This window comes from Balaenoptera musculus, chromosome 13, assembly GCF_009873245.2.
Source record: "Balaenoptera musculus isolate JJ_BM4_2016_0621 chromosome 13, mBalMus1.pri.v3, whole genome shotgun sequence".
In the NCBI taxonomy this organism is placed as follows: Eukaryota; Metazoa; Chordata; class Mammalia; order Artiodactyla; family Balaenopteridae; genus Balaenoptera; species Balaenoptera musculus.
In genome coordinates, this window is record NC_045797.1 from 86035224 (window position 1) to 86058461 (window position 23238).

Consider the following 23238-nt stretch of genomic DNA (forward strand, 5'->3'; position numbering starts at 1 on the left):
TACGGGATGAATTATTGCCTGATGGAGCCTCATTGAGAATTTGTCCGCCTGTTTTAGTATCATGATTCTCGCTACTGATCAACAACTAGACTCCAAACTCCAGATTGTCATAGAATAGGAGCTGACATTTCAGATGATTCAGCCAAATGATCTCATTCATCTTCAAACCTAAAACAGGCAACTTTCATAGCATTTATCACTAAATAACAGAGATGGTTCATCCTTTCTAAACCAGTACGCTGTTACTAATGTCTGATCTTTCTAGGTTTCTTAAGACAAAATTCTATTCATAGTATTACAAGCTAAACTAAGCAATAATTGAAAGCACCACAAAATACTTGCCTTTAACACTTAAATTGAGATACCTCACTTCAATTACCTTTCATTTTCCTGATAAAAAGGAATTTGTCTCACAAAACTGATACACATATTTAAAAACTGAAACTATAAAGCAAAATGTTATATAATCCAAACTTGAATTTTACTCTAATGATAAATGTCCTGACTTCTCCCACTTAAGAAAAATGAACATTTGAATATTTTAAACATGAAGGCTTTGAAAATTCTCTCAGTGCATAAGAAAGGGGGTTGTGGTGTAAAAACAGCTGGAAAGTGTGTTTAAAATAGCTTATTTGTTTTTCTCTTTTTCTGATTTTTGTTCATTTTTTATTTTATTTTTTGTTTTTTCTCTTTATATATATACATATATATATATATATATATATATATGTATATATATATATATATTTTTTTTTTCCTCAAGTGCAGTGTTTTGTTTTATATTCCCTTTGGGGAAAGAGAAATTCAGTTTCCCTCAGCTAGAGAGAAATTCACTTCAACTCCAAGGATTTGGGCTTCAGATTCAGATTTTGTTTCAGATTATAATGATTGAGCATCTACTGGATACCACACAATGTCTTCTGTGCTTTCACATACGTGCCCTTTGTGGAATAATGTAATGGTCAGCAAAGTAAACTCATGTTAAGTAAAAAACAAAAAACCTGTTTTATGGTTATCTGATTATATTAAGGTCGTCATGGCTTAGATACCATCAAGACCCATAGAGGAAAAATACTTTCTAATTCTTTTTTTTTTCTTAAAAACATAAAATAAAATGGAAAATATATGACAACCATTCTATCGCAGAAGACACACAAACATATTTCAGTTGAATTACAGTGATTTAAAATTTGAAGTAGGAATATCTTTTCTGAGAAAAAAAAAATCACATAAACCAAACTTTCAAAATCACCAAGTCTTGAAAAAAGATTCTGAAGCGGAATTTCTTCATGGCTGCGTAACGGAATCAGGCAACATTTAAATGCCACCTAGTGGCCAATACTGGAACGGCAGCTGGATTACAAGAGTTCTTTGCTTGAGCAAAAACTTGTCCATGATTTTGCTTTTGTAAAACAATGATAGGAAATTATTATTTCCCAGGAAATGGGATACTGTCTAGGTTGCATGAACAAACTGCATGTGTTATTTCCAAGAGGAGAAGATTTTGTTCCTTGACCCAATTCAAGTGACATTTTCCCTCAAGCTCTTTCTTAGCCTAGCAAAGGAAGGCTCTGGATCTTATATTGACCTAGATTACATTCTTATTTCAAGTGATTCAGAGTTAAATGGGAAATATTATATTGTGCCACAGCTTCATTTACAGAAAATCCTGGTGCATCCTACACTCTTCATCACACACTTTGCTCCACCTTTGCCTGATGCTTTTGCAGATGAGTTCATGCCAGTCCAGGAAAGTGTCACTTTTCAGGGACACGGGGACAACCAAGCAAACAAACTCATATGTTGTTGCTTGACAAACTCAGCAGATTCACACAGCAACCCAAGCCCTGACCCCATGTAAACTTCATCACTAAATTTAAAGCACACCTTGGTTTTGTTAAGAACCTTGGAAGAGAAAGGGGAGCTGCAGAGATCACTCACTTTCCTGGAATAGTCAGCGTGGGTCAGGGCCATGCAGAGCCCCGGGGAGATGAGTTATCTCCTTCTAGGTACGTATCAAAGCCTGGTAAGATGATCATTTCTTATTCTTTGAAACATGTATGGACTATTTCTAAACTTCTGGGTAAAAAGTCCAAGATTGCAGTGATATAAAGCCCGAAAAGGAAAGAGCCTCACCGCAAGCAGAAATAATTGGGGGAGATCATTTGTAATTTTTCCGGATGGGAAAATAACTATCAAATGAAAGGACTGGAAAAATAACTTCAAAATGGAAATATAGGAGTCACAGTAAATACTACTCAAAAATTAAATCCATAATAAGCTAATTAACTAAAGTTAATGGTCTTGCATGTTCTAAGGATTTCAATTTTCCCAGTTATTTATCTGTTCAGTTACCACAGGCAATCAGATCCCACGTGCAACTCAAAATCGAATCTGGGGCCCCTGGCAGTGCCCACGGGAAGCAGGGCAGCCACGTGCTGAGTGCCAGGGCGGTCCCCACAGATGCGCTGAAGGTTGTTCAGTCTTCAGCTTTACCAGTCCAGCTTCAGGTCCGCCTTGCTCCATACGTATTTCCCTCCTCGCTTGAGAAACATCTTTTCATCAAAGCCGCTGAATTTTATAGCTTCTTCTACGCCAACATCCAGGATGGACGTGGAAGGATCCTTCCGCCCGTTTCTGCAGTTCACGAAGCGCATCTAGGAAATTCATGACAGAAATTGGGATACTTCCTGTAAAACTCAATTCGGGGGATCAACTCAAAATGACTTTTGATGTTCCAATCATTTCAACAAATGTTTGTGGGGAGCTGTGAACCAGATGCTTCACTGGGATCGTTGAACTCTGGGGACACCATCTCTGTACTCAACCAGCTCCCATCACCCACGTGAACACCTGAGACCAGGTAAGGGCATGATAAACAGAATTATATACACGTGCCTGTCCCTCCACTGGGGGGCGGGGTAATCAGGAAAGGCTTCCAAAAATTGTTGCCATCTAAGTTATGTTTTGAAATTGTAAGCTAGAGAGAACAATATCGGAAAAGCCCAGAAGCTTGAAACAGTACGGTGAGTTTGGGAAATTGCAGGTAGATGATATTGCTGGAGTGAGAACTGTGTGTGCAGAAATTTAAAAAAAAAAAGTGTAAATAGAAATAAAAGCTTCTTTTAAGAAAGGGAGATAGCATGGTAAGAAAGGTGCTACAGAGGCGGGCAGGTCCCACATCAAGAAGAGTAGCACATGCCCTGCTAAAGGTCTTGGTTTTTATCCTAAATTAAGCATCTTACAGACAGGAACCAGATCTTCACACCTCTATGACCTACCATGGCACACAGCATTTTGTAGTAACGCTTGTTGAATCAAAATGTTCTTAGATTGCCAAAAGTAAATTTTGTTCCCACTCTATTTATTCCAACTGTACAGAAACCAGAGAGTTTGTGGAGGAACATTGGTCAAAATCCCCAGCCAGTCATGGTACTCCAAAAATAAATTCCGTTTGACTTTTCCTCTCTACCTTGAACCCATGAACTGAACATTTGTGTTACCACCTTTCCCCCTCTGCTCCTTAAAGAAAGCACCTATTGACAACAAATGAATGACTGTGACTCATCACTGATTAACTTGAAAATAATAAAATATCAAAAGTCACAGTAAGCATTTCTCGAAACACCAAATTCAGTGTAAATATGGAAAAGCCATGGTTCTTGTTGGAGCTCATTTCTTAAAAACAGATCTTTGAATGGAATTATTTGTCCAGTGCTAGAAATATTGGCAAAAGTTTATGAATTGGGACAGAAAAAGAAAACAAAAAGAGACAAGGAAAGGGAGAAGTGATTTGTTTTTCAGTTTGGAGAATGATGGCGTATCTCTTCCTTTGGAAGGCAGTGGAGTAGGAAGGTATCAGTGGCTTTTGGAGAGGAACTGTAATCTCTTCTCCCCAAAGCCAAGAGCTATCTGTCAGAGGACAAGCTGGCAGCATCTGAGGTATTAAAGGCAATAACGTCAAGTGTGACATGTCCTTCCTGCAAAGATCCCTGGGCGCCGCTTGACCAGAGAACCCAGCTGAAGATGGCATAACAAAGGACTCTGCTTTGTGTGATGTCAGCTCCGTGCGACCCCGATGGATCCATAGCCATAGGGAAAAGGCCATCAAGTGCGGGTGTGCGCAAACACTGGGGTCAGGTTCAAGCCAATGCCTGCCCAACCCCTTAGCTCAGAGACGGACACAGCGAAGTAAGGGCTCTATAATATTAGTCAGTGACAATAAAAATATGAAATGCTGGCCAAAAAGAATGAATATGGGCTAAATGGTTATGCTGATTATAACTCAACCCTGACCTTGCTGCTTAATGAATTTATAAGGGATCGTTTTATAATGCATTAGACATACTCACATATTCATCCAGAATAAGGTAGGAATCTCTCATCTGCAAAGCAGAAATTACATACCAATTTAGTTTCAAGCATATTTTTCAGTATGTATGCTCAACTGTCTGTCTTACCGCGTTTGTGCTTTATTATTCCTGGAGGCCACATTTCTTAAATCTCTAGAGCGTCTTTAGATGCGTCCCTTACAAGGTGAACCATCTGCCAGTGCCCCATCCCCACCTAACACACATCTCCGAGCCATCAGTTTGTGTCCATTCGGATTCCAGCAGATTCTAGCAGGCTGGCTTCTGCCCCATGCTGGAAGGGTCACATGCCACTCTGAAAGCTCCTCTGACAGTGAAACCCCCAGGCTAATTTCCCCATTTCCTCCAGCTCTGGGGAACGCTGTCCTTCATTGTTCAATATTCCCTGTGTCCGCCACGCCTCTGATGGACCCCCTTTTCAGTGCATAAAGCAGAATCCCTTTAATGCTATTACCTAGGAGCTTATCTGAGGATTGTAATATTACTTACATTACTTGTAACTAGTTATGCCTTCTATAGGTATATAGAGAGTGTGCCTACGCTCCCATAGGAAGGTATACCCTCTCTACGTACCCCATATAGGTAGGAGTCTGCAAATATTTTTCTGTAAAGGGCCAGAGAGTAAATATTTTCAGCCTCATAGACCATGCGGTCTCTGTGACAACTAAAAGCCACTGTGGACAATGCTTAGAGAGCAAGCGTGGCTGTGTTCCACTGAAACCTTCCGCATCGACCTTGAAATTGCATTTCATATACTTTTCCTGAGTCACAGGTGTCATTCTTGTTTTGATTTTTTTTCCCAACCGTTCTTGGCTTGCATTCTGGGTTTGTCCCACGGGCTGTAGTTTGCCAACTCCTGTGCGTGGCCAGTTCGGGACCTTGTTCCTGAATGTCTGGAGGTGGGCCAGGCATCAGCACCACCTGGGAGCTGGTTAAAATGCCGAATCATGGGCGCACCTCAGACCTGCTTGCTGGTTTGCAAACTTGGGAGTTCCCTGGGTGAAACCTTACCCACGTCAGAGGTAAAGTGAGCTGACCCCACCTATGTCAGAGGCAGAGTTCACCGACCTCATCTACATAAGAGGCATGGTTAGCTGACCTCGCCTACATCAGAGGTAAAGTTAGCTGAGCTCACCTATGTCCGAGATATCGTTAACCGACCTCACCTCTGTCAGATATAGATAGCTGACCTCACCTGCGTGAGAATCAGGGTTAGCTGACCTCACTTACATGACAGGCAGGGTTCGCTGACTTCACCCATGTCAGAGGTAAAGTGAGCTGACCTCACCAATGCAAGGGAACCGACATACAAAGCTTGTCTTGGGTGGTCTGCAAGACGAGAAGACCTCAGCACCCTCTGCTAGTCTTGAAAGTTTATAGAGAAGCCTGAGCTGGGTTCAGATGTACACATGTACCATCCAGATGGTCTCACCGTGGGAGTGTCCGTCCTGAAGACAGGGGAGGGGTTAGGAGCCTTCAATCGCCCAAGTAAAGCTCTAGGTCAAATAGTGGTCACCTCCTCTCAATAACTTCCCCAACCCTGCTGACTCAAAATCTGCATTTTAGCAAGACCCTGCCTGGGGGTTTGTCTGTACAGTGAAGTTTGAAATGAACTGACTAGTAAGCTTCTCAGGCTTTGGAGTTATCCAAACCCCAGTTTGTCCCTTGCTGGGCTCTAAGGGAGGTGAGTTAACCCTGCCTCTGACATGGGTTAGGTCAGCTAACTCTACCTCTGTCACAGGTGAGGTCAGCCAACTTCACCTCTGACACAGATGATGTCAGTTAATATACCTCTGACATAGATGAGGTCAGTTAACTGTACCTCTGACCCAGATGAGGTCAGCTAACCATGCCTGTCATGTAGGTGAGATCAGCTCACTTTACCTCTGACATGAGTGAGGCCAGGTAACCCTTTCTGTCATGTAGGTGAGGTCACTTAACCTTATGACTCAGCCTCAGAGTTTCTAAAATGGGGATAATATTTCTGGCTCATGAGGCCTCTGTGAAGTGCTCAAAAAGTAGTAATTTATGACATATTTTCTTTGATCTCACATTACCTATGTAATTAAGACAAATTTTAAAAAGTCAAACAAAATAGTGTATAGATATGAGTATTCTCCTCTGTTCTCCGTCTTCTTTTCAAAAGCTGCTCTGACCCCATTCAGGGATTTCCTTATTCGTGCTCTGGTCAACATTACTCAGAAGTCTGAAGTATAAGGAATGACTCCTTGTTCTCAAATTTCTAATATGATGTAAGCATATGAGGGAGAGATTTTGCTGCATATATATTCTTTGGTGGAAGATGGGGAAAGCTTTTGATGTTTAAATACTTTAAAAATAATAAAACTACCAATTTTAGAAAAACTTAAAGTCCAAACAGTTATCAAGGTAAACAAAAATGACTGATAATCCCATTATCCCAAGATGACCATGGGATGTGTACATACACACCTTTTTTGCCCATTAGGATTAAAGGTCAAATGAATTTTGCCTATAGTTCTTCATTTGTACCTAATATCATATCATGCAAATTTATCCTTGTTCCCTAATATTCCTTGAAATAGGTTCTATAGTCAGTATAACATTCCATAGCAGGGAACGTGAGTTTACCTGTTCTCTGTATGTTGAATATCAGGCTACCTTCAATTTTTTACTCCTGTCCCTAACACGGCAGTAATGTAGCTTTGAATAAGTTCTTTTTTTTCTTTAGCTTCTGAGAGCACACTGATCATTTACTCTGTCTCCGATAACACCTGGAAGCTCCAGACTGTAGACGTGCTTTGGCTGACACTGTTTAACCTACATGATACGTACATTTGGACTAACAGGATGGATCCAGTTTTTCACACTGGAAACCTAAGGATCTAGTGAACCCTCCACCTCAGCCCTGAGACTCCTCCCATCTCCCCACGCAAACCCTCCAAAGCCACAGTGTGTGCGGCCCTTGGTGGAGACGCTTTCCTGTTTGGAGCTAAATGTGTGATGGGGAAGAAAACAACGTTTGCTTCATACAACCTTCTGATTAGATTCAGGCACCAGGCAGGGCACGTCTTTGTGGCGGTCCAAGAAGGCTTCAAACTCTTCATCACTAATCACGAACGGTCCTGCTTCTCTCAGAGCATCTTCTCCAGAATTCTCACCCTCGATTATGAGGCACTGGAAGACCTGAAACACAAGTGTGGTGTTGGCTTTGTGAAGAGCTTTCCATCTCTTTTGGCCCCAAATCTCATTTCTCCCTGAACCCCTCCTGGGCAAAGAAGACTCCTCCAACTAGGGAACATTCTAGAAAGACACTGCTCTGGGGAAATGAGAACATGCCCTGAAATTTAGGGATATGGTTCTAGAAGCCCAAACATTCCCAAAATATAAATTTTTAAAAACTGGTCTGGATTACATTTGATCCAATCTTATAACCTAATATTTTCAGACTACAAAATAATGGTTGCCTGCAAGCCCAGGGCCTCCCGCGGAGGAGGCCATCTGGGGGACCAGGTTCTGACCCACGTAAGCGATTGCATAACAGTTGACACCTGATCCAGGTTTACATCAATTTGCATCCTGCAGACCTCAGTGATCTGATGTGAAAACTGTTTTCTAAGCGGACAGCAGCTAATCCTCTCACTCCAAAAAAAGTCGGAATTTTGAAAAGGCAATTCTGGAGTGAATCAGGTAAGTGGAAGCCAGAGTAGGAGTTGAAAGATTGGAGAAAAGAGATAGAGAAGAAGTGACAAGGAGCCATGAGCAAACCAAAGCTATGAGAAAAAAAAAAAATAATACGTATATATAATATATAAGTATAGTACATGACTGCTGACTGACAGGGGGCTCTAGAAGGGAAATCTAAGAGCTTGGAGCTTAGCCCTCTGGCTCTCCTCTGATGTCTCCACACAGTGGGTCATAGCCTGGGGTCCTCCCATCACCCCTGTTTCTGTAGCTGTTTTCAGTTCCTCCTGGACCTGGGAGAGTGGCTGATATTCCAGCTTACTTACATATGTAACCAAACATCAAGTTCAACATACAAATTAAAACTTTTTAAAGTAAGAAACATTTCTTGTTTCCCATAACCCACTTCCACATGTTACAGGATAACCTCAGGAAAATAATACCTTAATCCCTTTCCCATCTCCACAACCCTTCTCTGAATGCTAACGTGGGATTAACAGCACTTCCCAGGCAGCTTTGATAGGAAAGGTTTTCTTGGCGTCTAGACAGGAATTCCTTCCCTAGGTCTTCCCTGCCTGTGGAAATTCTGTCCCTCTGTCTGAGCAGGAGCCAGATACCTCCTCCTACACGAAGTCTTCCTGGCTCTTTGGCAGAAATAAACCTTGCCTGTTTCACCCTGCCACATTATCCCAGCACACATAGCTTTATATTACAAGAGTTTTCTTTAACTCTTTTACTTGCTAGAATTGAATTCTACGTCTTATCTTTAGTTGCATTAGTCTGGGGTTCAGGCACAGACTTTGGATACCTGCATAGCAATCATCGGGGCAGCTTGTTAAGAATACATATTCACACAAACCCTCCTGCTAATCTGTTTCAGGATAGTGGGTATAGGATGAGGCCCAAGAAGCTGATTTGAAACAGTTCCCTGAGATCATTCTGAAGAACAGCCAGGGGCAGAAACCTTCAGTTTATAATTCTTTGTAAGCATCTGTGCATGGTGGGTGCTGTAAGTCATTTTGAACTGGCTTACGTGTATTTGAACCTTAGACTTTTTAGTAGCTGATAGTGGGGCTAAGTCCTAAAGCACACATCTGGGTGAATGAATCTTGGGAATGAATTTTGCTACCACTTGGGGATGGCCTTTCTCCCAATAGCTTCTAATAATTCTATAAAAAATGAACTAACAGAAAGAGAAAAACAAATACTGTATGCTAACACATATATATGGAATCTAAAAAAAAAAAATGGTTATGAAGAACCTAGGGGCAGGACAGGAATAAAGATGCAGACATAGAGAATGGACTTGAGGACATGGGGAGGGGGAAGGGTAAGCTGGGACGAAGTGAGAGAGTGGCATGGACATATATACACTACCAAATGTAAAATAGATAGCTAGTGGGAAGCAGCCGCATAGCACAGGGAGATCAGCTCGGTGCTTTGTGACCATCTAAGGGGTGGGATAGGGAGGGTGGGAGGGAGATGCAAGAGGGAAGAGGTATGGAAACATATGTGTATGTATAACTGATTCACTTTGTTATAAAGCAGAAACTAACACACCATTGTAAAGCAATTATACTCCAATAAAGATGTTAAAAAAAAAAGAAAAATGAACTAACAGAATTTATGAAGAACATATACCTATTTATAAATAAGCCAAGAGTTTTTAAGACAAATCAGTCTTATTATTTTAATAAACACATACGAGTTAGACTTCCTATGAACATATTCTTCAGAATATCTCCAAGCACTTCTCATATTCTTTTATATTTACTTTCACAATTTCCCAGAAGGAAATCAGTTATAAGGGGGAAATTGAGGCAAAGAGAATGTGAGTAGTTAACGTTTAGCAGAGCTGAAAGAAGGACCAAGGGCCTGCTTTCCCAACTGGCTCTCTGAGCCCATAGTTCTCTGTATCCCTGTCATTTCTGGGTTTTCTGAAGCAAGTCTCTCCTGACCGTTCTCTTAATTACAAGCAGCAAAAGCGACACGGCGCATACCTTCCAGCGGATGGGGTTCAGGGCTTTAATCTGTTCCTTCATGTCCTCGTCCACGTTGAATCGATTGATGACGGAATTTATCTTGAAGGCCACTCTGTAATTCTTGCACCACGTCCTCAGTTTTTGGAGATTTTCCACGTGGTTCTTGTTTCCTTGACCACGGCCAATAAGGACATTGACCTGCTCGTCAAAGCTGTCGCAGGAGATGGCGAGGATGTCCAGATATTCCCCTGAGGGAAAACCATCACCATTAGGCTTTTCCATCCAAGGAAGCAGACACAGGCCTTTAAGCCAGAGATGGAGAATTGGAGCCTTATCGACCACATAGGTAGACATAAACATTTTGTTTGTTCCTCCAGACATCTAAAAATATTTCAAACTGTTTGCAAATATTTCTGGGGGGGTAGATTTAACATAGAATGTAGATTTACGATGTATCTTTAATAATTTGAGCATATGGCAACACTAACCTTGAACTCCCGTATAGGACAAAGATCAACGGACGTTCATAATTGGCTGTCCACGTGTCCGCTATTAATAGTCAATACACTTTCTTTTTGTCTCCCTACCACTAATGATCCTTTTTCTCATGCACTTCCAAATTCACTAACTTGCACCACCTCTCCCATACAACGTTTGAGCTTTTGACCCAAAGGTGCAGCAATCTTTCTGGTCCCTACTCTTTACACCATACTGACAGCATGTGGAGCCCATCCTGGAGGGAGCGAGCTGCCCTGGGGACACAGACAGCAAATCCAACCAGTTCTTCTCTGATCACACAGCTCCCTAACCCTGTCTTATGTCTCTGAATCTGGTTCCCAAAGCTTACTTTTGAACTTCTGACCCCCTCTTTCACTGAGTGACTCCCTTCACGGTCATTTTGATGTTGACTCATTGCCCTGTGGTCTTCTTGTTAACCTTCCTCAGGTGGGCTGTTCTACCCACATCCACACCCTGTAGATCCACATCCATTTCTTCATCACCTTGGAAGGAGGATTTCATCAGAGATCTCCTGTGAATGTCCTCAACAGATCGCAAATGCAACTACCCTTTGGATGATTTCAAGGCTCAAACAACTTACACAAAGCAAAGCACAGAACATTTTACTCTAAGAGTTCAGTTAGAACTGTCTCCCAAAATGATAGCAGTAATAATAGCTAACATTTTTCAAGTGCCTCCTAAATTCCAGGTACTGCTCTATGAATATTAACATCTACGTAAAACTTAGCTTCCCAGTCTTAGGACCAGGGATTTGTAACCTTGGGCTGTATAGTGGAATCCCTTGGAGCACCCCAAGTTGGCCTGTCCACATACCACGAGGCTCTGATACAATTAGTCTGGAGTCCAGTCCCAGTACAGATATTTTATAAATTTCCTCAGTAGCCAAATATGAAGCCAAAGGTGAGAACGACTGTTTTAGTCTAATCCCTTAATTTGTACACGAGACTACTAAAATAGAGTTATTTCCGAAAATACTTTAAAAATTAAACACGAATAGCAAACAATAAGGTCAGGGCTTGCAAAACTGTACACTGTGTTAATTTTCCCCACTAGCGGCTCAGCTAAAACTAGCTGCACTGATAATGTACGGAAGAGTTCTGGGGCTAGTCTGTTCTGTTATCTGCCTTGCCATACTGGTTTACTTAGAGCTCTACCAGCTTGAAAAGAGATTAGAATAAGCCCACTTGTTTCTTCCTCCCTTTGGATCCCCAGCAGGCCTGGCCAAAAGCCCGGGATGGAAGGAAATACAGCAACAGACAACGACGGAGGCAGCAGTCACGTGCCAGGCGAGGCTCTCACCGTAGTTCTGGAACCACCTCTCCCGGATCAGGCTCCCGTTGCTTACTACGCTCACACTGGGCAGTTGCAGCTCCCGTTTGCAGAACTTCACCAGCTGGCCAAGGTATTCGCCCCGGTCATGGATGAATGGCTCTCCGCCGGAGAAGTTGATCTTTTCCATACCTGGGACAGACAGAGAGCATGGCTTTTCCTTCTATTTTTCCATTTCACCAACATCCATTATTATTTTAATGGCAAAAGTAGTATTTTCTCAATGTAATAGAATGAGATGAGAGAAAAATGGAGCTAGGACGTGCGCCCAAGCTCCAAAGCCTTTGATCTTTCTGAGTGTGCAGGTCGCCCTCCATCCTAGCTTTCCCAGGGCAGTCCCGGTTTATGGAGGACCAAATCTCATCAGTTAGTTTTTTCTAGCACCCTCTTTTACTCTCAGATGTTTCTACAATGGGGCAGTGGTAAATTATAGCACCTCACTGTTTATAAGCTAACATGCTAGGAGGTGGCTTGTATGATGAGCATTATTATCCAATAAAAATACGATTCCCTAAAAGTGTGGTTAAATAGGGGCAGATAACTAGAGAAAGTGAAACAGTGTATTGGCCTGTGGTGTAGCCCGTGATGAGTTTGAGGAGCAGGTTAGAGGGGATGAAAGAATGAGAAAACTGAAGGAACAGGATGTAAAGATGTTGTTAAGAGCTTAGATGAGGAGCAATTAATTCACAATGGTGCCAACATTCAAGCCATCCTGTCATAGCACAGATCAATAGCTGATGCTCATAACGGTTGAGTTCTATTCAGTCTACTCTGTTTAAAAGCCAAAGAAGTGGACTTCCCTGGTGACGCAGTGGTTAACAATCTACCTGCCAGTTCAGGGGACATGGGTTCGAGCCCTGGTCTGGGAAGATCCCACATGCCGCGGAGCAACTAGGCCCGTGAGCCACAACTACTGAGCCTGCGCGTCTGGAGCCTGTGCTCCGCAACAAGAGAAGCCACCGCAATGAGAAGCCCGCGCACTGCAGCAAAGAGCAGCCCCCCTCGCTGTAACTAGAGAAAGCCCACGCGTAGCAACAAAGACCCAACTCAGCCAAAAAAAAAAAAAAAAAAAAAGCCAAAGAAGTAAATAATATATTTTAGAAGCATCTTCAGCCAGAGCAGTAATTTTAATTTTAAATGTAATGTACATTTATTGTTTAAATTTTAAAATAAATTTAAAATTTTAATAGTCACCAAAATAGATTTTCCTCTATTTGCCAGAAATTTTACTTACAGGACACATCACCCATACTATACCTTAACCATTTGAACTAACTTTGGTTTTATTTACTTAAAACTGAGAGGTCATGATATAAAAGTATTAATTATAACTGTAATAGTTTATACTCTATTAAAAAACATATGAGCATCTATTTATTTGTGCCTTGTAACAACTTTTTAAGGTTGATATATGAGTTATCATTATTGTCTCTATTTTAAAGAATATTAAACTGATATTCAGAAAGTTAAATGTCTTGACACATTGTTTAAGTGCTGGAGCAGGAACTCAAACCCTGGCCTTGTGAATCAAGAGTCTAAGTTCGTTCCATAACCCCAGACCTCTCTTCATTTGTTCATTCATGCACTAATTCATCCATTCAAAAACATTCATTAGATTCCTCTTACCTTCTAGATATTTTGTTAGGCAGAAAGATAAGCAGAATGCTAGGTTTCAACCTTGGAACTCAAACTCTTTGGGGACCCAGATATTCAAAAGAAAACAACAAAACAAAACACAAGAGCACAATTTTAAATATGCTACAATAGGCACTTAGGTTGCTTCCATACCTTGGCAATGTAAATAATGCTGCTATGAACATTGGGGTGCATGCATCTCTTCAAATTAGTGTTTTTACTTCTTTCTGATATATATCCAGAAGTGGAATTGTTGGGTCATATGGTAATTCTATTTTTAGTTTTTTAAAGAACCTCCATACTGTTCTCCACAGTGTCTGTACCAATTTACATTCCCACCAACAGTGTACGAGGGTTCCCTTGTCTCCACACCTTCTCCAGCATTTGTTATTTGTGGTCTTTTTGATGATGGCCATTCTGACTGGTGTGAAGTGATACCTCATTGTGGTTTTGATTTGTGTTTCCCAGATGATTAGCGATGTTGAGCATCTTTCCAAGTGCCTGTTGGCCATCTGCATTTCCTCTTTGGAAAATTTCTATTCAGTCCTTCTGCCCATTTTTTAACTGGGTTTTCTGTTTTTTGATGTTCAGTTGTCTCAGCTGTTTATATATGTTGACTATTAACCCTCTATCGGTCATATCATTTGCAAATATCTTCTCCCACTCAATAGGTTGTTTTTTCATTTTGTCAATGGTTTCCTTTGCTGTGCAAAAGCTTTTATATTTTTTTAAAAGTGTCCATCAACAGACGAATGGATAAAGAAGATGTGGTATATATACACAAAGGAATACTACTCAGCCATAAAAAAGAATGAAATTTTGCCATTTGCAGCAACATGGATGGACTTGGAGGGCATTAGGCTAAGTGAAATAAGTCAGACAAATATTGTATAATATCATTTATGTGTGGAATCTAAAATAATACAACAAACTAGTGAATAAAACAAAAAAGAATCAAACTCACAGATATAGAGAACAAACTAGTGGTTACCAGTGGGGAGAGGGAAGGGGGGAGGGGCAAGATAGGGCTAGGGAGAAAAAGGGTTATAATTAGGATTATATGAAATCATGTGTGTGAAACTTTTGAAAACTGCAAAGCATTATAGGATTTAAAGAATCTTTCATTCAATTAAAAAAATAAAGTAAATAAAACATGCTATAATACGTGCATTTGTAACAAATGCCATGGGATCACAAAGGAAGGTGAGAGGGCATTCGTTCTGCATGACGAGGACCAGGAATAATTCTAAGGAGCTTTGAAAGCTCACCAACAGAGACTGAGGTGACAGGCATTCCACGAAGAGAGAACAGTGCAATCATAGGCTCCATGATGCAGGTGTTGGGGGAGAACTGTGTCACATGATGTGTCCAGAGCTTGGGGCCCTCCAGGAAGCGGGGTGAAGGATGGCAACACTGAGCTTGAAGCCTGTGCTGACAAGTTCGGGCTTGGAAGCCATGCAAGAGAGCTAAGTGCGGAAGTTAGCCATCAGAATATATATTTTAGTAAGATAACGCGCTTTCAGAGGGGACCCAGCGACAATGAGATGAATTGCAGCAGTCCTGGTGAGAGATAATGAGACCCTGAACCAGACCCCACTGGGAACGGCAAGGCGGGTCAGGCATTGGATGAGCTGTGGATGACTGGACAGGCGTATGGAAAGCAAAATAAGTCAGATCCAATAAAGTGCAAGCCTACGATTTCACCGCATCAAGCACAAAATCCGGCAAAACTAGTGCGTGTGTTAGAATAAGAGCTAGTGGTTGTCCTGGGCGGGAAGGGCAGGGGCTGAAGGGAGCATGCGTTTTGGGTGCCCTGCTGTTTTCTGTCTAGATTTGTGTGCTGTTTACCTGGGTGTGTGCAGGTCTGTGCAAATGCATGTTACACGTCTGTAAAAAAGGTAAGCAAGTTGAGAAAAAAGTTGGCCATGTAGCTGAAGTTGCTCTAGGGAGGACAGGAGGACAAGGAGAGAAGGAGGACAGATCTGGAGCGGAAGATGTCACCTTAGAACTGGACAGGCTGGGGTCTCTCTGAGATGCCTTCGAGTTACTGACGTGGTGACACTGAGTGAGAAAGTCTCCAGGGCAAAGTCATTGCCTTATTGGAGTTGTAAATAGTTTCTCTAAAGTTTCATAGTAAGAACACATAAATAATCCAAAATAAAAGATTCAACTATTCGGTTTCTTAAGTCAAAGTGTTTGTATTTGTTTGCAACCTCCCTCATTAACTGTTTCTGGGAAACCCCAAGTGCTTCGGACAGACTCAGCGCAGCACGACCTTCCCGACCTGCCTCGTTCCGCGGGCTGGGCGGACAGGGACCCGGCAGGTGCAGGCCCGGCTCGCTTAGCAGCGGCAGGAGGCTGGGTTTGCTCCACTTACCCCCAGGCCAGCCGACTCTGCGGGTTGGGAAGGCCTAGACACCCATCCCCAAATTCACCTCCACATCCTCTGGCGGGAGGGCATCCCCCAGAACCGCTAAGGTGGGAACCGCTAAGGCTCTGGGGGAACCGTCCAGCCCATGCGCGCTCCCAGCCCCCTCCTCTCAGCCGGCCACGTGCCAGCTGAGCCCCTGACCTCGTCCTGGGTCCGGACTCACCCGCTTCCTTCAGCAGCAGCAAGCCTCTCTTGGCCTCCGCCAGCGGCAGCACGAAGGACGTTTTGGCCGTGTGGAAGCAGAAGCCACACTTGTAATTGCACTGGCGGGTGAAGTGATAGTTAACGCTGGTGGGGGTGATGGGCAGATCGCGGTCCTCTTCGTCTTCCCTGCTGGTCTCCCTTGGTTTTCTCCTGCCCCGCTGCTGCTGGCTTTTCTTGCCCCCTGCCAGCCAGAATGCTGCCCTGAGCCGGGGGAACAGGGCCCCCAGGCTGCTCCACAGGGAGCCCAGGGGCTGCAGGAAGGCGCTCAGCAGCTTGAGAGTAAACGACACGGGTACCAGCATCCACATGGTGGCCAGGTGCCCTGAGGCAGCCCTGCAGCTGCAGCCTCACTTTATATGCGCCCGGCAACCTGTCACACGGGGAGGAGGGACACGCCTTCCTTGATTAACTCTCAGCTGAGCACAAGTTTCGATTTCTCTTTTCGTGAAAATGAAAGTTGGAACAGGGCCAAGACTGAAGGCTCAGAACTAGGGCTGACATCTGCTTTCCTCTGCCCCGCTGCTTCCCCTCTGTCTATAAATAATAGGGGTATAAATAATAGCCTCCTAACTGGATACAGATGGAGAAGATATTGATCTCTAACCTCTGTCTCGATCTAGCAGATAGCAGTAGAACTAGAGAGAGACACAGCCACCTCTGTAGCTGTTGTATTGCTCGTGCATGACATAAGATGTAGAGGCTTCTACTCCAGCAGCCTTCACCCGGGGGCACTCAGCAAGAGTTTGTTAGGAGAGCCAGATAGCGAAAAGAATGAATGACCCTTGGAGGATGAGACCCTACTCCGTGAACCTCAGCATCCCCTTTCAGATCACAGCCAAAACGCATGGGCACGTAATGACACTGATGCCTGGATCTTTCTTTAGTAATTTATCTTAATGTTTGCATTTTTACATGTTAAAATTTAGACATTATATTTCCCTGCATGTCTATGAATTTCTATACCATTTTTAATAGACGCTAGGAAAATCAGATGCTTTTCTAAGATGCTTCCTTTTTTAAAAAATTGAAGTCTAGTTGATTTACAACGTGGTATTAGTTTTAGGTGTCCGCAAAGTGATTCACTTATACATATCTATCTGCTCTTTTTCAGATTCTTTTCCATTATAGGTTATTACAAGATACTGAATATAGTTCCCTGTGCTATACAGTAGATCCTTGTTGATTGTCTATTTTATATATAGTAGTGAGTATTTGTTAATCCCAAACTCCAATATATCCCTCCCTGCCTTTCCCCCTTTGAAAACCATAAGTTTTTTCTTCTACGTCTGTGAGTCTATTTCTGTTTTGTAAATAAGTTCATTTGTATCATATTTTAGATTATATATATAAGTGATATCATATGATATTTATCTTTCTCTGTCTGACTTATTTCACTTAGTATGATAGTATATAGGTCCATCCATGTTGCTGCAAATGATATTATTTCATTCTTTTTTATGGCTGAGTAGTATTCCATTGTATGTATATACCACATCTTTTTTGTGTGTGTCTTAGAAATTCATTTATTTATTTTATTTTTTATTTATTTTTTAAAAATTTTATTGGAGTATAGTTGCTTTACAATGTTGTGTTAGCTTCTACTGTACAGCCAGGTGAATCAGCTATATGTATACATATGTCCCCTCTGTTTTGGATTTCCTTTCCATTTAGGTCATCACAGAGCACTGAGTAGAGTTCCCTGTGCTGTACAGCAGGTTCTCATTAGTTATCTATTTTATACATAGTATCAGTAGTGTATATATGTCAATCCCAATCTCCCAATTCATCCCAACCCCCTCCTTTTTCCATTCATCTGTCGATGGACATTTAGGTTGCTTCTATGTCTTGGCTCTTGTAAATAGTGCTGCTGTGAACATTGGGGTGCATGTGTCTTTCTGAATTAGGGTTTTCTCCAGATATATGCCCAGGAGTGGAATTGCTAGATCATATGGTCATATGCTAGATCATATCTATTTTTAGTTTTTTGAGGAACCTCCATACTGTTTTCCATAGTGGCTACACCATCCAGTGTTTCTTTATGCAAGTACAAGTAAGTACGAATATATATAAAGTTTACACAACATTCAGTATATAATATACACGTTCTATACTCTAGTTTTTTTAAGGAACCTCCATACTGTTCTCCATAGTGGCTGTAACAATTTACATTCCCACCAACAGTGCAGGAGGGTTCCCTTTCCTCCACACCCTCTCCAGCACTTATTATTTGTAGACTTTGTGATGATGGCCATTCTGACTCGTGTGAGGTGGTACCTCACTGTAGTTTTGATCTGCATTTCTCTAATAACCAAGATTCTTCTTAGTTGGCAAGAATTACTGTGGTTTTTTATTTATCTGTTTTCACAGTTTTCCTAGAAAGTGTTGAACTTTGTACTGAAATTTTCTTTCCTGTAGCCCTCTTTAATGGGAATTGGGTTTGATCTTGAGTGTGTGGTTTTATGTTTTCATGAGACTTGGAGGAAGTTGGGATAGTCCTAGTGGTTAAGTTTATGAAACCACAAGCCTAGCTTGTCACTTACTAGCTAGGTGACTAAGTCACTTTATTTCTCTGGATCTTCAATTCCCATCTGTAAGACCAGGTATGTCAAGGGATATTTGTGAAGGGTGAAAATTCTAATTTATGTGAATCACTTAAAACAGTGCCTGGAAAATCATTCAGTTAGGGTCAGCTTTTGTTATTCTACTCGTGTTACATTTTGAACAGAAGCAAAGATGACTTTCATTTCACTGAGAAGGAAACTGAAAGCAAATTCAGCACAATAGCCAGTGTATGCTTAATGATTACCAAGCCTGCACCGACAAATATGATCCAAGTTCTTGAAATCTTAGTCAAAAGTATTTTAAAACCTTGCCATGGCCTGGCTCAATTAAGAAATACTTTTTTTTTTTTTTCCCTAGATCACATGTGTATGAAGAAATGAAAACCAAATCAGTTTCCATTTCAAATCAAATAACAAATTTGATTATGACAAATATGTCATAAAGGGTAACCACACAGACTTTGGAAGCCAAACATTTTAAGGTTTGAATCTTAGTTCAGCCTGTATTGTTTAATTCGGGGTAACTTTCTTTATCTGCCTGATTTTGCTAACACACCTGGGAAATATGGGTGTTAATGTCTATTTCACCCAGGGCATTTTAAGGATTAAATGACATGAAGTTTATTAAGCACTGAAAGTAGAGCTCGACATAATCAATTAGAAATATCTAGCATGTATATAACATTATGTACCAGGCACTGGGCTATATTTTGCAGGCAGTAACTTATTTTACAGCTGGGGAAACTTATGTTACACAGGGAGTGAGGATTTGAACCGGGACTTAAACACTTGCAATACTGCTCAATAATTGATAATTACTATCACATCATTTTATTATTACTTCTTAAGTCTGTTCTAACCAGGCCAGTTTCTTTTATATTCATTCATTTGTTTATTCATTCACTTATTCACTCATTCATTCAGGGATTCTTTCTTTCCTTCCTTTCTTCTTTTCCTCAACAATGGTTTATTGAGAAGCTCCTATGTATCAGATAAAATATTAATAAATATGAATAAAATATAAATAAAATAAGTAAGTCCAAGTCCCTTCTGGCAAAGAGCTCACAAAAGTCAACGTCACTTTGATATCCTTTGAACATATGCTTATTCACTCAAAACCTGTCTTTCTCCATGCATCCAAGAGTAAGGCTCAAGAGATGTAGACTTTCTTATTCAAAGTCATGGCTGACAAAGGCCAGGGAGGGATTTCTTCTCCCAACTGCTCAAGATGGGTGTGGGCTGGAGGGAGGTCAAGGCAGCCCCTTCTTGCTCTCTACTTCTCGGGAGTCAGCCATCTCTAAAGACATCTAAACACAGCCAGGTAACAGCCAAACGTCACTACAATTTTTCATTAGCCAGGGACTTTTTTCTTTAAAGATTTGTACATCCCCAGGGTACTCCCTGCTTCCTGATGTGGACCATCCTGCAGTAACATCAAACAGCGGCTGCCACACATTAGCAGATTGTAGAATCGGTTCAGTTACTTGCAATCTTCATATTATTAGTTTGGTAAGTCTTTTCCTGAAGCATCTTGTGCATAAAGAAAAGTGCACAATTCATACACATACAGCAGAACAAATTTTGGACCGAATGAGCACACATGTGTAACAATCATCTTGATCAAGAAATAGAACTTTGCTCAGACCTTCACGCGTCCAGTACCTTCCCCCAGGCCCTAAACCCTACCTCTGCCCCAAAGATAATCATGTCCTGTTTTCTAAAACCATCCTCTAGGTTTGCCTGCTTTTTTTTTTTTTTTTAACATCTTTATTGGAGTATAATTGCTTTACAATGGTGTGTTAGTTTCTGTTGTACAACAAAGTGAATCAGCTATACATATACATATATCGTCATACCTCCTCCCTCTTGTGTCTCCCTCCCACCCTCCCTATCCCACCCCTCTAGGTGAACACAAAGCACCAAGCTGATCTCCCTGTGCTATGCAGCTGCTTCCCACTAGCTATTTTGGTTTGCCTGCTTTTGAAGTTCCTGTGGATATAATCACACCTTATGTACTGTTTTCTATATAGCTTCTTTCACTCAATGTTATATTTGTAGATTTATCCATTTTGTTGTGTCTACCAGTACTCTGTTCATTTTCATAGCCATCTAGGATTTTATTGTTGGAACATACCACAATCCATTTAATCGTTCAATTATAATGAGCATTTGGACTATTTTGCTATTACGTTATGAATTTTCTTGTACATGTCTTTTGGTCAACATAAGTATGCATCTGTGTTGGGTATACACCCAGCAACGGGATCACTGGTTCATAAAAAATATACATATATACTCCCCTTTAGTACATAACTCCATAGAGTTTTCCAGAGTGCTGGCCCAATTTACACGCCAACCAGAATAGTATGTGTTGCTCCAATTGCTCCACATCTTTCTTCTCACTTGGTATTGTCAACATAAGATGTTTGTTTTGTCTGGTTTAATTTTAGCCATCTCAGTGGGTGTGGAGTGGTGTCTTGTGGTTTTACTTTCCAGTTTCCTGATGACTAATGATGTTAAGCATCTTTTTCATATATTTATTAGCTATTTAGATATTCTCGTTTGTGATGTGCCTATTCAAATCCCTTGCCCCTTTTTGTATTGGATTTTCTGCATTTTTATGATTGATTTGTAAGAATTCATTGTATAGATGTACTTTCTTAGTTATATGTTTTGCAAATATCTTCTTTAACTCTTTGTCTTTCCTGTTCACTCATTTACTGGTTGTAACTTAATTCATCCAATGAGTGCCATTTCACTAATTTACAGAGTTGTAATTATGTGTGTGAATATGTGTATTTAAATAAATAAAATGGAATATCAAAGCACTTCAAAATAAGGGTTCCTTGAACTTTTAATTTAATTTCCGTGTGTGTGTGTGTGTGTGTGTGTGTGTGTGTGTGTGTGTGTGTGTGTGTGTGTGTTGGGTTGTGTTTTAGGAGTCTTAAGACCACCCACATGTTTGCTAATTGGCTATAAGGACTCCTGGGACAGGAAGAGGTCACACTCAAAGGTGAGCTTTATTCCAGGGAAGAGATGCAGAGCAAGGATAACAGGAAAATGATGAACATCAGAGGAGTCTGGAGAGACGGGCACAGCTTCTGAATCCTTCACCATCTGGGTTGCATAGATAGACGTGCTTTCTTTCTAGCAGCACTCCCACCCCGGGTGCAGGAGTGAGAGAGCTGGTCAGGGAAGCCTGCTTAGGTCTCAGGTCTGCCATCACGTGGTGGGCTGGACACGTAGGCACATCGTGCTGTGACCAGTCTTGGTCACCTAATCTCAGGACCCCATCTGTGAATGAGGTGCCCATCACCAATCTTGATGTATGTGCGAAGCAACCCTGACAAGTTGCTGCGGCGTGTCCATTGTTCCCGGGGCAAACACAGAACCATCAATGACTGATATAAAGAAGCTTTTGAGGGCCTATTTCTAGGATTTGGCCACGATGAATCATGGTTGCAGGCTCCCCAGGAGAGATGCCAGGAGTAAGTATCTGCACCTGCTGTGTTAACTCTCTTCTCACAGGGAGCTGTATAAACTATATTTCTTAGTGAGAAAATCAACTCCACAATATGATAGTGTACCCTTCAAATCAGAAGCCCACAACCCAGGGATCTGGCCCCCAGAGTGGTTTTAGGCGGTGCCAGCTGGTCTCTGGAGGCCAGAGCCTGGCCATGGAAGGGATCCCTTAGCCCGCTGCGCTAAAGCAGGCGGGCAGAGACGGTTGGACTCAGGGCAGACTGGGGGCCCCCCAGTGGGGAGAGGCCCTGGGCCGCAGGTGGGGCCAGAGGGGACGTGAGGGGCCTCCCTGGACCCCAGACTCCCAGCTGGAGCCCCTCGGCTCCTCAGTGGGGTTGGATGTACTGGTTTGACAGGATCCTGGCCTCGGTGAGAGGGGCAGGGTGTGGGGCCCACCGTCGGGGGCGCGTTCCCCGTCAGGCAGTACATGTGAGCGCGGGGTGGCGTGGAACTGAAACTGTTCAGTGATGCCTCCTGGGGGCTGGGTGGAGGAGAGTCACGGGGCTCAACCCCTCTGGTCACGGGGGGACACTTGGCGAGGTCCAGTGATGGCCTGGCATCCTCAGCAAAGAGAGTTGGTGAGGTTGGGCCCTTTTCTGTTGCGCTTGGTGAGGGACGGGGCAGTCCTGAGTCAGCAGACTTTGTCGCCTGTGAGAGTTCGGGCTCTGGGCCCACATCCCTGGCAGCTCCCCTGCTTTGCCGAGCGGTGGGAAAGCAGCAGACTGAAGACGTGCCAATACAGCGACGTGCAAAAACGGACAGTGGCGGGATCTGGCTCACAGGCCGGAGTTTGCCAGGCCCTGGTCTAGAGCAGCAGTTTCCAAAATTACCGGTCTTGCGATGCTAACGAGCTTTTGTTTTATCTATTAGTTTTTCCTATGTTAGTAATTAAATGCAGAAGCACTTATTTGTTGAAAAATAATAATAAGCTTGTTACAGGTTCATCATATTTATGCAAGAAATAACTTTTCTGTACCAAAAAAGTTCAGTGGAAAAAAAAAAAAAAATCAGAAGCCCACAGA

The 23238-nt window shown here is 42.2% G+C and overlaps 1 protein-coding gene across 1 annotated transcript; it reads right to left on the reverse strand.

Moving 5' to 3' along the window:
* Positions 1–775: 775 nt before the first annotated feature.
* RSAD2 (radical S-adenosyl methionine domain containing 2) lies at positions 776–16463 on the reverse strand. Its single transcript, XM_036873336.1, has 6 exons — positions 16093–16463; positions 11834–11995; positions 10034–10263; positions 7386–7535; positions 4353–4385; positions 776–2657 (listed from the first exon to the last, which is right to left on the reverse strand). The coding sequence occupies exons 1-6, from the start codon at positions 16439–16441 to the stop codon at positions 2493–2495; spliced, it is 1089 nt and encodes a 362-aa protein (XP_036729231.1). The 5' UTR covers positions 16442–16463; the 3' UTR covers positions 776–2492.
* Positions 16464–23238: the final 6775 nt, after the last annotated feature.

Excerpts from the sequence above, each read along its gene's own strand:
- RSAD2 (XM_036873336.1), bottom strand. The coding sequence starts at position 16,441 with ATGTGGATGCTGGTACCCGTGTCGTTTACTCTCAAGCTGCTGAGCGCC. Across the intron at positions 10,264-11,833 it reads GAGGTGGTTCCAGAACTACG|GGGAATATCTGGACATCCTC; the intron begins GTGAGAGCCTCG and ends GTTTTCCCTCAG. Across the intron at positions 7,536-10,033 it reads TGAACCCCATCCGCTGGAAG|GTCTTCCAGTGCCTCATAAT; the intron begins GTATGCGCCGTG and ends CTTGTGTTTCAG.